Raw genomic sequence first — 13,865 nt, forward strand, 5'->3', positions numbered from 1 at the left:
AAAATTTAAAGAAATGCGTCAAGTTGATATTGACCAAATTTTGACCGTATCACACTTTAGGTACAGGCACCTGACTTTCAACTTCGTTTCGGGGGTTTTCAGTATTTTCTGATTTTTCTAGTCATCTAAGCATTTTTTGAACTTCAAATGACTATAACTCCTATTATAGTTTTTTTAAACAATTTTTTCTACATGACTATTTTTAAACCAGTACGCCTGACATACCAAACCAAAACCAGACTTGCTCAATGATCAATGAGATCAATGTGCAAAAGAAAGACCATAAGTGTAAATTATCCTGAAAGAATCACAATTATTTTTTAAAATTTGCACAAAAAGGGGGGAATTATTTTACGATTAAATCGGATACGTCCAGATGGCGCACCCTGTAGAACGACACTTACTATAAATAGTATGAACCGGGAAAAGACTCAAATGGCAGAATTATTATATTTTTTAATTATTTTAAAACTATCCATTCTAGTTTAAAGTTCCACCGCTTTGAACGAACAGAATATATCTCATCAATTTTGTTTCAAAGATTTTAAATTTTTTTGGGAGTTCCTCCTCAGCCTCGAACAAGTTCGGACGCGTTTTGTGATCGGTGCTCGTTATTCAAAGGCTACTGCTCATATTGTGTTTTTTCGACTTGGACGGAGTGAAGTAGTAGTGGTGCGATGAGTCCATCGCCGGGTGAACCCCCGGATAGAACTGTACCGGAATGGATGGATCCTAAAAACTTGCATGGTCGCCTACACTATCTGATTTTAAAAGCAGCAGACGGCCATGAGCTTCCGCAGAACCCATTCCTCATCGGAAAATCAGTAGAAAAAGCGGGAAAAATAGAAGGTTTCTTTGAGAAAAAACATGGTTGGTATGTGATTAAGTCAAGAAACAAACAACAAATAAGTGAACTTGAAAAAATCACCAATCTGACCAATGGAACACCGATAGTTATCGAACGCCATCCTACATTAAACCAGCGGAAGTTTGTAGTGACGTGTAACGAGGTGAACGGAATGACTGAAAAAGAGTTGCTCAGTGAACTATCGTCCCAAAATGTGATAGATGTACGAAGAATCACCAAGAAGACCCCTGCGAAAATTGTCGACACATCCACATTGATAATAACCATCAACGGGACGGTAATACCCGAGTTTTTGCATTTTGGATTTCTTCGAGTGCGAACTCGATTGTATTATCCGTTGCCGTTGATGTGTAGAAATTGTCTGCAGTACGGACACACCAAGGCGAGGTGCGGGAGTCCCCTCTCGTGTACCAAATGCAATTCCACTCAACACGACAGCCAAAGCTGTAAGAACCACCCATACTGCGGGAACTGCCAAAAAGAAGGTCATTCACCGATAAACAGATCGTGTCCTATTTGGTTAGCCGAAACATCGGCAATCAAAATTAGCACGGAGCAGAATCTACCGATTGCAGCCGCCCGAAAATTGGTACAGCAAACCAACAGCAATGTAACATTCGCCAACGTAGTCAAGGCCGACCTGAAGCAACAGACGACAGAAAACAATAGGCAAACTAAACCACCAGCCGAACCGAAACAAATAGAAGGAAAAAAACAACAACAGCAACCACCTCAACCCAAACGGACGAACACACCTACAGCATCACATCTGAAACCAGCCTCTCCTCCTGCTAAAAAAGTAACCCGTCAACCCTCTCTTGAGATAGATGATAAACATCGCGGAAACGCACTTGGACCCCCCAGGACCCGATCAAGGGATCGAATTTAAGTTCTCCTACACCTTCTCAACCTCCTTCTCCCTCTCCTAACCCCTTCCAACCTCCCCCTAATTTTAAAAAACTATCAGACCCTCGGCTCACTAAAACTTTGAAAAAGTAATATGGCCTAATAAACGTTTATTAAATAAAAAAAAAAAAATTTTAAATTTTGTTATTGGATAGAATAGAAGAGATCTTCATAAATTCAGAATTTGTCAGATGTCAAGATGTCTTTTTTATATTTTGAGAGCCTGTTCAAATAAGCACATTTTCCCGGATTCGTCATCCATATTAAATATTATTAAAGGTCGTTAAACGGAGCTTGATAAGTGTCATTCAATTATAGTACAAATACAGCGTTGATAGAATCAAAGTACGGATTTGAGCTTAGCTTCAAATTAAACGAGGCCATTCCAATTCGCGAATTCCACGAGATAAGAAGAGCTGTAAAAAATAAAAATTCAGGGAGAAAAAGAACAAACATCTATGATGGGTAGCATTTCGTTTTAGCTTACCTCTGAAATAAACAACACCGTTGATGAATCGACCTTCCTGGGTAATGGTTTTTCGAATTATTCTAACCATTGGCGAACAGTTTTTTACGTATTATTCGAACTGCAATCAACTTTGTAGAGATAACATTGCAACGGTTCATCAGCGGAAGGTGCTGCAGTTTGTAATGCGATAGCTATGGTATAATCCAGAAACAATCCCAGACACGAAAGTAAACCGATTGTTTACATTGCGAGGACTTTTGTTTCGTGTTGAGCCAGCTTTATTGGCCGATAAGAAAGATCCGAGTATGAACGAGCTCAAACCGCTTCATGTTAGCTTCGAGTACCTTTGGGATTTTTTTTTCTTTGAGATCAATGGGTACCGTACGGAAAAAATCAGAAGGACTTTTTCGGAAAAATAGAAGGAGTCTGACTTTCATTTAATAAAATCTTGCTGATAATTTTCCGATATATGAGGAAAATATAACACATAAACACTCAGTGTTCAGTTATGAACGTAAATCCCTTACTGATTAGAACAGCATTCTACGTTGCAGTTTTTGCACTACGAGATTGATTTACTACAGTATAAGCACTAGTTGTTTTAAGTAAAGCATGCAGAAATTTACTACAAATCTTATTGGTTGATTTATTATAATCGATGTTACGACATTCCTGAAACGTACTTACCTACTACTTACTAGTTGAGGCATTCTAGGTCAGATAAGGAAAACTCATTGAAATAACCTCATCGCCAGGTACGAGAACTTATTACGCCCAATCCCATAACAATAACATCAATGGTTTACTCTGAACTCTAGGGTCACTTTCTTTCAGCAGTAGATTAGTCGGCAGCGGTTCGACAGTTTTGTTTGTTATTATTTCATTCATCATTGTTCTCGAAATGTTTATTAACAAAATGTACACGCTCTAACTAACTCCATACTTTGTGTGGGATCTAATCAAATGAAATAGTTTACGCAATAGAACCTCATTCGTCGATCAAGTCCGATGGTTTGAAATGGTTGACCACATTGACGGTCCAGTCCGATTCGACGCCCTTGGTGAATTCCTTGATGAACCGGTAGTTGCAGATGCTTATCCTGTCCCGATATTCTGGCATTACTCTACAGATGGGAATGATAAACGAGATTTTAGCTTGAACATAATTGGCTTAATATGAATAGGATGAGTCGATTTTGATTTAATTTCTAATTTTTCTAAAACCTTGAGATCTAATAGCTTAGTTTTGATTCAAAACTCAGCCATGATTTTTGCAGAATTTTAACTTTACGTTTACATGAATATATTTTTACTTTTACGTTTGTATGGGAAAATTGAACATTTTGTTCTGAAAAACGAACATGTTTTTTCTGTTAACAATACCATAATAATTTATAAATTCTCCAATGAACAACTTTGTCGAAGAATGTGACTTCGTATCTCTTCAGATAGTCGAGTTATGGTCTGTTGAATGGAGGTAAGCGTGTCTTTTGGCGTTGAAGTCAGTTCAAAATGAACCCGCAATGTTATGGTATCAAAAATAATTTTTTAAAGCTTTAGTACACTCACAATGAATAATAGTTCTGAAAATGGCGCACCAATTTCACAAATATTGACAAAATTACAGAAGAATTTATAGTTTCACAGAATTTTGAGCAAACTTTCATCATATCTTTGTCTCAGAATACAGAATTTGGAAATATTCACTGGTTTGACAGTATTTTAAATGATGTAGGTATGTACGTATATAAAAAAAAGTATGAAAAACTGTCATTTTGTAAATAAGTACAAAATTTTAATTATATGTAAAATAGGAATCTTAGCACAGAGAACCATCACAGGATTTGTTTTTTTGTTTATATGTGACACTTTACCCAGAGTTTTTTAATTATAAATCTACGTTTTTGTCATTTGCATAAAAAAAGTTCAGTAATTAGTGTTAAGGAAATTAAGTTAGTGTTGAAACAATTGATTTCAGTGTGAAATCTATTGAATAAAAAGCTTGGAATCATTCCAAAACTCGAATAAGGTAATAGTTACGAGAAAAGATGATTTATCAATTGAATATTTTACTGTTAATGAACTCGAAATTTGCGTGTTAAGTAATTTATTAGGACTATTAGATGTGTCTTCCTGCAATATCTTCCATTTTAAGCTTACAATATGCTTGGAAATAGTTTCCAGTAATTACAATTTCTACCAAAATTTAGATATTTCCGAGGTTAATTCACATTTTATGCAGAACCACAAACCAAATCGTATTTTTTTAAGAAGCTCATTAATCTGGGAAGTCGAATTTATGCGTTTGAGGACAGTAGCGTACAAGTTACTGGCATCAAAAATCTTTTTTATGGAAAAACTGTAGAATTCAATACAATGCTCGCTATTTTTCATAACAACTACGTCATCATTCTGGAAATCTGCCAACCAATATGGCGGATGAGGTAACCTGTTATTTCGAAGAACTTTGCACTTTACCAAAGTTTTGGCATTCGTGCCAATGTAGTTTAAGTTTTACAGTGTCTCATAAATTTTACATTTTTTTCAAAACTTGTAATAGTGATTTCTCATGCAAGTCTTCATTGTACAAAATTTCAAAAACAGTTCCTTCAATGTTGTGTTCTTCTCGGGCCTCTTTAAATCCGCGGCAGTCAGTCAGAATGTGTTGGACGGTTGTTAATACACCACAGAACTGGCACATCGGAGCAGAGCTCTTGTCAAATAAGTAGGAATGTATTGGGTGCGTTTTTACTTTGCCTGAGGAATGATTGGCTTGAATGGCATCGGTGTTTCCATGCTCTCCATCTTCCAGTTTTTATGGATCGCACAGCGTCTTGAGCTGAAATTAGAAAATCAACGGGTAGTGCTAAGCTGTTTCGAGCAACATTTGCACATGTGTCTGCTTCCTCATTGCCAACTATTCCAGCGTGGCCTGGCACCCAAGTGAAAGTGATTGGTTAGATGAGTTTCAAGGGATTGGATCCATGGATGTCGTTAAATCCTATCTCCTAATCCATCTTAACAGCTTGCTGAGTCAACCAGAATTAAAGTGGGTTCATTCGTGTCTGCTTCCTGAACAGCAATATTCAATGCATATGGTTCTGCTGAGAAAATGCTACATTCTTTCGTAAGATCGCGACTGATTTTTCTTGGAAGTATGTAAAAGCCAGCTCCACATTCGTTCGTACTTTTGGAACCGTCTGTATAAAACTGCTTGTAGCCAGAGTATTTATTGATTATAAATTCTTGGAATTTTGGAATAACTAGCTTTCGACCACTGTCTGCTTTGGTACTTTTTCTCAGTGTGTTGTCGGGTTTTAGAGGTTTTTTTTTTAAATTTTACTAATCCTAATCTGGCTCTGTTTTCACCTTTCTTGCCAAGCTGTGTACTTTAATTTGAACTAATAGTTACTTATATAAAAATATCATTAGAAACAATAAATTCCCTCAAAAGTTAGTATAAAGGTATGATTCTAGATTTCAATACAGTTACTGTACTACTACGTTTCAATACAGTTACGTACTACTGTCTACGTTGAAGTTCTATCCAGAGCTGACGTCTCGAGTGGCTGTCTTCATATCTAGGGCATTCGAAGAAGATTGTTGATGTCAAGTTTAGAAATGCGTGTAGGTTTTCGACTGGCGAATAAGAGAGTACTGCATTTTGCCGAGGAAACTTCTAGCCCAATGTTGGCCAGCTCTGACACAACACAATCCAGAATATTTTGAAGAAAAACTTCACTTTCCTCTACATAATCTCCAACCGTTATAAGTGACATATCGTCAGCGAAATCCACCATAATGAAACCAGGATTTTGCGAACTTTTTTTAACTATATGATTGATGAATATATCGAAGCATAAAAAGCTCAGGGGTGAACCCTGCGGTAATCCCATCCATGTAGTTCGCGTCACAGTGATAGAATGGTTAAGTTCTATGCACAAAATACGTTCTCTGAACAGAAAATACGCGATTCGAACTAATTCAATCGGAATCTGCCATCTAAGCAATTCATCCACCAGTCGATTTATGTTGACACAATCATAAGCACTGCGGATGTCCAACATACAGAACAAGGCATGTTTGCGATTTTTTATGGCCTTGTGAGCAGTATCAATAACCTTGAACAGGGCATCTTGGGTCCCCTTTCCTTTGCGAAATGCGAAAATTTTATCTGCAGATTCCATATGCCACTCCATCCTTTCCTTCACCATCAATTCGAAGATTTTCCTGAAGCATGACGACAGGGCGATTGGTCGATTTGATTTGGCAATGTTCCTTTTTTGCCCAGGTTTCAATATTGCCACGATTTGGAGCATCTTCCATCCGGCTGGGATATCTCCTGAAGCAAAGATATTGTTGAATATATTTAGCAATATTCTTTTGGCTGAGAGTGGCAGATTACGGATCGCAGTATAAGAGATTCCGTCCATTTCCGGAGCTGAATTTTTACTCTCTTGAAGGATAGTATCAAGGTCGTTGAAAGAAAAATATGTTCTGCAAATATCTCCAACATTGCCAACCAGTAGTTGATTAGCTAGGTCCAGTGTTGAAGCTGGAGCCAACCTATCGAGAATCTCTTAAGCTACTGAAGGGTCTCGTAGCCGGTTGCTCTCCACATTTTTTCCTTTAAACTTTCTCGTCATACGACAAAGTGTTGGTTACGAGGTATCACTGTTTAGCGAGTCGCAGAAGTTTTTCCACGATTTGGTTTTCTTCGTTCTTACCAACACTTTAAACCTTTAACACTTGTAGTTCTGAGTCCCACCATAGTTACGGAATTATTTTAACACTTGACACTCTGGGAGGAGGGGAAGCAGCTGAAATCGCTTCAGACACGAGATTGAAAAACTGTTCATAGTCATTACACTGAACACTTTCTATTCTCTTCTCGTCCTCTTCCGAAAAGTTCTCCCAGTTCACTCGGCGACACGATGTTCGGTGACTAGAGACGATCGATATTGGCTGATTAGTTTCGAACACAACGGGTACGTGATCACTTGAAAACGTATCGTCCATCGTATCCCAGTTAAAACCCATACTGATTTCAGCTGAAGTAACTGTAAGGTCAATAGCACTTGAGTTTCGGGATCGATCAAATCTAGTGTGATTGCCGTTATTCAACACAACCAGGCCGGTTTTATCAACAACACTTTGCACTATTTCACCTCTTCTATTATTTTCAACATTACCCCAGAGTGTATTTTTTGCGTTACAATCTCCTCCAATGATGAAAGGTTTTGGGATAAAACTTAGAAACTGCTCCAACTCGAGTAGAGAAACCGTAGAATTTGGATGAATGTAGACCGACACAATAGTGATTACACCTGCTGAACTGGCGATAGTACATGCAACAGCATCCACACCTGTAGGACACGGAAGCTGTTTTGACAGGGTTATTACGGTGATCTTTACGGAAGATTGCGAATCCTTTCATTCGAAAGGGTTTTGCCTCCTCCAAGTGATTTTCAGATAACAGCACCACAGACAAATTTCGAGAATTAATAAGATGAACTAGCGTGGAAATTTTAATATTAATGCCCCTACAGTTCCATTGCAAGAAACTGAGGGGAACGCTACGCTGTAGAACGCTCTCGGTGCCGTTTATAAGCGCCTCGGATGGTTGTCTCCGATCCCGTCTTGTTGGGCAGATGTAGTATCGTCGTTCAGCTGGATAGTTTCCTTGCGAAGAAATGTGATGAATATTATTTACACTAATTTACACTAATTTACATTTGTTTGAAAAATATTCCTCGATCTTTCTATAATTGACGAGCATATACATAGCTATTTCTTTCTCAACAATTCGAATTTCCAATTGTGCTAAGCGTAGAGTCAGAAGCAACCGAAATGGTAGACAACTAGACTCGCAATCCATTAAAAAAAATCCAACTAAGAGGAAGTTTTCGAGAAAGCTAAACCAATGTTCAATCGATAAATTCTAGTAAAAGTTGCGAACCAGGAGATTTCAGAAAAAGAAAATAAAACCCCATTTATTCTCAGCTAATAAGAAGTGAGAAGTCAAGAAACAGAATGAAAGTTTACCATGAATAACTTGGATATTTTATTTTTAGTAGACAGTTTATAGAGCGTATCTTTTTTGGGAATGAAGATTACATGTTTGGAAATTTTCGACATTAAGAGTTGCTGAAGGCTGGTAAACGGTGGATAATGTGCAACACGAGACCCCATAGTGGTCATATCACCTCTTATTCACAACTCCTATCTCTACCTCCCCGTGGTGCCGGCTGGGGTGCGAGTAACCTAAGCGGAGATCGGGTACCCGACCCCGGTGGATGCTTTGGTCGCATGCAGACTGAGAAGGTGGCCGCACGCGTCTGTTCCCCATGTCAGGGGCGGCGTGCAACAACAACCGAGCGTCTGTTCTCCAGGTCAGGGGCGGCTCAAACAGCGTCTGTCTTGCAGCAAGCGGCTGAATTTATGAAATGCGGCTCCCGCCAGCTAAGTCCAAGATGGCAGCCCCATCGCGGGATAGGGACTTTAGGCTAACAACCTACTGCTCCTGATATCTTGTATTGTTACAGAAACTGAGAGAAGAAATAACCGATTTGGAACTTTGGCAACGACTTTTAGCATGAAAACACGGACTAGAATTGGAACTTGGAATGTTTTGACCCTTGCCCAGCCAGGAAAGCTGGCTCAACTTGCTAGAGAAGCTAGCCGCCTCAAGCTAGAGATATTGGGACTGAGCGAAGTCCGTTGGCCTAACACTGGAGAACACAATGCCGATTTGCAGGAGAAAGAGCAGTTTTACAGTCAATTGAACAGCGTGGTTGAGAGAATTCCGAAGGGTGACATTCAAATCCACTTAGGCGACTTCAACGCAAAGATTGGCTCCGATAATCAGGACCTTGAGCGCATCATGGGGCGCCATGGCCTAGGACAGATGAGCGAAAACGGAGAGCTGTTTGTAGAAGTTTTGGGGCAACAACAACATGGTGATCGGTGGATCGCTCTTCCCCCATCGACCAGCACATAAGGTCACTTGGGTATCCCGAGATGGCCGAACAGAAAATCAAATTGACCACATCTGCATCAGCCGAAAATGGAGAAGGAGCCTTCTCGATGTCCGCAACAAGCGAAGCGCAGACATTGCATCTGACCATCACCTCGTCCTTGGCGAGATACGACTGAGAGTTGCGCGTGTCCAACGGCGCGAGGAGAAGGTCGGGTGTCGATACGACGTCCGCCGGTTTGAGAATCCAGAGGTGAAAAGGGCATACGTTGAACAGCTAGAATCCCGAGCCTCGGAGCTGCCGACAGACGGAACAGTCGAAGAACAGTGGTGTGGAATCAAGAATGCCTTTATCACGACGAGCCATGGTACTCTCGGTAAAGTTTGTGGAAAACGAAGTGAATGGATGTCGGATGAAACCTGGAGGATGATCGATGATCGGAGAAAGGCGAAAGTCGGAATTGAGCAGGCATGTACCGGGTCAGCCAAAGCAGCCGCCCGCTTACGATATGCGGAGCTGGAAAAGGCCGTTAAACGAGCTTGTAGACGAGACAAGAGAGCCTGGACAAACTCCCTAGCCGAAGAGGGAGAAAGAGCCGCCGCCATTGGAGATATCCGATTATTATATGATATTTCTCGCCGCCTTAGTGGTGCAAGGACTAGTGCAAGAATGCCGCTGAAAAACCGAGCAGGTCAGCTGCTGACAGATCGAACAGATCAGCTCAAGCGTTGGACTGAGCATTTTGATCAACTTTTCCGAGTTACAAATAGCAATGGCCAACAGAACCCGCAGCTCGAGGCGCCCACAGTAAGTCGCATTAATGTCGTCAACTCGGAAGCGCCCTCGCTGGCTGAAATAGAAGCGGCAATCAAGAACATGAAATCCAACAAAGCGCCTGGAATCGATTGCCTTCCTGCTGAAATGCTCAAAGCCGACCCTGCCTTGTCAGCACAAATGTTGCACCGTCTTTTCGCTGACATTTGGGATACTGCAACATTCCCGGCCGACTGGATGCAGGGTATCCTCGTAAAGGTCCCAAAGAAAGGAGACCTAAACAGAGTGCGGTAACTGGCGTGGCATAACTTTGATCTGTACAACCCTCAAAGTACTCTGCAAAGTGATCCTGAACAGGATCCAGGAGAAAATCGACGCTACACTCCGACGGCAACAAGCTGGATTCCGATTCGGACGATCATGTGTGGACCACATCACAACGCTACGAATAATACTGGAACAAATCAACGAATTCCAGGACTCTCTTCTGCTGGTGTTCGTTGATTTCGAAAAAGCATTCGACCGACTTAACCATGAAAACATCTGGGCAGCTCTAAGGCGACGAGGGGTCCCAGAGAAACTAGTCCATCTCATCGAAGCACAGTACGAGCCATTTTCGTGCAAGGTCTTGCACGACGGTGTCTTGTCCGAACCAATCCCGGTAACTGCTGGAGTGAGACAAGGATGTATTTTATCACCGCTACTTTTTCTCATCGTAATGGATGAGATCTTGACTGGATCGATTGACTGTAGACCAAACCGAGGATTGCCGTGGAATCCTTCAACCATGGAGCAACTGAACGACCTTGACCTGGCAGACGATATTGTTTTGCTCGCCCAAACACAACAAGACATGCAGAGCAAACTCGATGACCTCACCGAAAGCTCCAAGGCAGCAGGTCTCAAAATCAATGTCGGAAAGACCAAGTCGATGGAAATCAATACAGGAAATCGTTCCAATTTCGTGGTAGCTGGACAACAGGTTGAGACAGTGGAGTGCTTCCAGTATCTTGGTAGCCAGATTACGCCTGATGGTGGTACCAAGAAGGACATCGAAACCCGGATCAGAAAAGCCCGATTTGCGTTTGCGAGTCTCCGAAACATCTGGCGGTCACGCCAGATCTCTCTACGAACTAAGATCCGAATCTTCAACTCAAACGTCAAATCCGTATTGCTGTACGGGTGTGAGACTTGGTGCACATATGCGGTGACGACGCGAAAACTGCAAGTTTTTGTGAATCGGTGCCTGCGGAACATCATCCGCGCTTGGTGGCCTGGCAACTGGATCTCAAACGTTGAACTTCATCGCCGGAGTCATCAAAAGGCGCTAGAAATCGAGATTCGAGAACGTAAGTGGAGATGGATTGGGCACACGCTGCGAAGAGATGAAAACGAGATTTGCAGAGAGGCGCTTGACTGGAATCCAGATGGGCATCGAAGAAGAGGCAGGCCCAAAAGCTCGTGGCGGCGAAGTCTAGCCGCTGAAATCCGCACAGTTGACGAGAACCTTGGCTGGCAGCAAGTGAAGACGCTGGCTCCGGATCGCCAGCAGTGGAGATCTTTTATCTCAGCCCTATGCGCCGGTCAATCGGCGCTGGACCCTTAGGTTAGGTAGGTAAGAGTTGCTGAAGGTACCTTATATCTACTTATATTTATAGACACAGGATTTTTCGTTCATACAAATTTCTAAGAAGAAGCCCTTTTTAATATGTTATCCCACCTTGTAAAACTAATTCCTTATGAATAATACAGTCGACTCTGGATAAGTGGGATAAATCGACAGGTATTAGATCGCAATTCGATTAGAGTTAAGGTAAAAAAAAGTCATTAGTCTTCAAAAATTAGATGCTTAACACATTGAGGACCGAAAAAAATCTAAGCAAAAAACACCAAAATTTAATATTCTTTACAGAAATCTTTGACTCAAATTCTATAAATTTAGCTTCTTTGAGAAACGGCATGTGTAATGTTCAATGTTGTCGAATAAATCTCAATAATTAAACTTAGAACATTTGATTTGATTTGATTTGAAATTCGTTTATTTGAAAGGGTGCCGTGCGCTATTCCGATTAAGCACCCTTGTAGAACATTTGAGTTAAGCTTCTAAGGGTAGCACAACGGCGGCGAGCAAAAACTAAAAGAGATATTTCGTATTTGGTCCGCAATGTGTTAAGGATCAAAATACTCATACATTTCGATAATTGACCCTTAAAAAACTCATTTTTAGAGCTTAATTACTGTTTATTTTAATTATAGATTATTTAACTGTTGGCAGTGATAAGTACCTACCAGTTTTTTTATATCATAACTATTACCGAAAGGCGACCTTTGAATGAATTGTAAATTTGTAATAGTTTAAGTTTAAGAAAAACCATATTTGAAACAAAACAACCCTTAGAAACCAAAGTTATTGATGAAATACTGGATTTTCATGTTACTCCTGAACAAAATGTTTCACAATTTCATACAAATTTCAGAATCGGTACACGAGGACCTCGTGATAGACGTAGGATTGTAAAGATGACAGCAATTTGAACCCGAAATATGCATAACATTCAAAAATAGAATTTTAAGTTTGAATCCCAAACCTACAACTTAAAAAGTTGTACCAGTAGGTGGTAAAGGTGGGGGACGTTCAATACCGAAAGTCGGCAGGTTTCATCCTTACTGGATGAACCATGTTCGACTTATTGAAAATACTTTTCATAGTCCGTTTTCGAATTCAACTCCTTATAGGTAAACATTTTTGTCCAAAGCTACACGTTACTTAACTTACCCTATGTTCAATGGGATTTGCTCTCCACGTTCTACCATCGTCCTCAGCCCTTTTAGCACGTGGAACACCATGGTGATTTCAACATACCGTTTTTGACTCTCCTCGTTCTCTTCGTCAAACATCACACCGACCTTAAAAAAGAAATTTTATAATTTAACTTCTTATGACAATGATTAAAAAAAAAAAAGTATAGAAACCTGGTAAGGGAACGAAAAATAAATATCATCCTTGTTGACCTGCAGATCGAATCGCTGTGCCACCGACAATTTGGTGACCGAGTTTTTCAGATCATTCAATGCCCGATAATCGACCAGCCCATCCAGGTTTTTCAACTCTCCCCCGGCCAACGAAGCGGAAACGACCATCAGTGCCTGTTTGGCACCCTGAACGAAATCCGGCAAACTGAACTCCCGATCAAAGTACGGTCGAATAATGAACTGTACCATGATCCAGTTCTTGATAGATTTCATCACCGAGGGCCAAACTATTTCCGGGAAATCCATCAGCGTCGGAAGCATCCGGGGACGCTTCCTGGAGCTTTCCTCCGGCTGGTGGTGGTCATTGGAGTTGCTCCGGGTTAACACTATCTGAGGTAGGGAACGATTTGGCACCACGCTCGGAATATTCCGAATTAACGACGTTCCGGCAAGGATTGAGAGCGACCGAGCGGATATTAAGGTACTTTTCGATTGTTGCACTGATATCGTTTGCACGAACCGTGAAATGTGAGGTAACTTGAGAAGACGCGGATTGAGGAACATTGCGATAAATACTACACTCGTTGAATTACCGAACAGAATACGCGGAGCGGTAAAAATCAAAACAAAAATATTGGACGGTAACGGGTGTTCCATAAGTTTAGAAGAAAACTTTCATGTTTCACTATTAAATTTACATCAATGAAATTCGAATTGGAGAAATAGGAAAGCAAATTCACATCAATTCAATAAATTAAAACACCCCATTTTTTGTTGTGACAAAAAGCCACAAAAATACGAGTAAAACCACTGAAAAATTGAACTTTTTCAAAAAAAAAAAACGAACATGAAAAATTATTGAAAATTTTTCCTACGAAACATTCGTCGTTGCATGAAT

At 40.6% G+C, this 13,865-nt stretch overlaps 2 protein-coding genes across 2 annotated transcripts; one reads left to right on the top strand and one right to left on the bottom strand.

The window, feature by feature from the left end:
• Positions 1-677: 677 nt before the first annotated feature.
• Positions 678-1,757, top strand: LOC129742074 (uncharacterized). The gene has a single exon (XM_055733920.1). It carries the CDS (start codon positions 678-680, stop codon positions 1,755-1,757), a length of 1,080 nt encoding a protein of 359 aa, XP_055589895.1.
• Positions 1,758-3,098: 1,341 nt separating this feature from the next.
• On the bottom strand, positions 3,099-13,609 carry LOC129748625 (m-AAA protease-interacting protein 1, mitochondrial). Its single transcript, XM_055743287.1, has 3 exons — positions 12,968-13,609; positions 12,771-12,901; positions 3,099-3,367 (listed from the first exon to the last, which is right to left on the bottom strand). Exons 1-3 carry the CDS (start codon positions 13,529-13,531, stop codon positions 3,232-3,234), a joined length of 831 nt encoding a protein of 276 aa, XP_055599262.1. The 5' UTR covers positions 13,532-13,609; the 3' UTR covers positions 3,099-3,231.
• Between the last annotated feature and the right edge of the window lie 256 nt (positions 13,610-13,865).

This window comes from Uranotaenia lowii, chromosome 2, assembly GCF_029784155.1.
Source record: "Uranotaenia lowii strain MFRU-FL chromosome 2, ASM2978415v1, whole genome shotgun sequence".
NCBI lineage: Eukaryota > Metazoa > Arthropoda > Insecta > Diptera > Culicidae > Uranotaenia > Uranotaenia lowii.

What these genes read in the sequence shown, in the direction of transcription:
- LOC129748625 (XM_055743287.1), bottom strand. Translation starts at nt 13,531, where the DNA reads ATGTTCCTCAATCCGCGTCTTCTCAAGTTACCTCACATTTCACGGTTC. An exon ending in ATTTTTCGTTCCCTTACCAG is followed by an intron (nt 12,902 to 12,967) that starts GTTTCTATACTT and finishes TTCTTTTTTAAG; the next exon opens with GTCGGTGTGATGTTTGACGA. An exon ending in CAAATCCCATTGAACATAGG is followed by an intron (nt 3,368 to 12,770) that starts GTAAGTTAAGTA and finishes TCCCATCTGTAG; the next exon opens with AGTAATGCCAGAATATCGGG.
- LOC129742074 (XM_055733920.1), top strand. Translation starts at nt 678, where the DNA reads ATGAGTCCATCGCCGGGTGAACCCCCGGATAGAACTGTACCGGAATGG.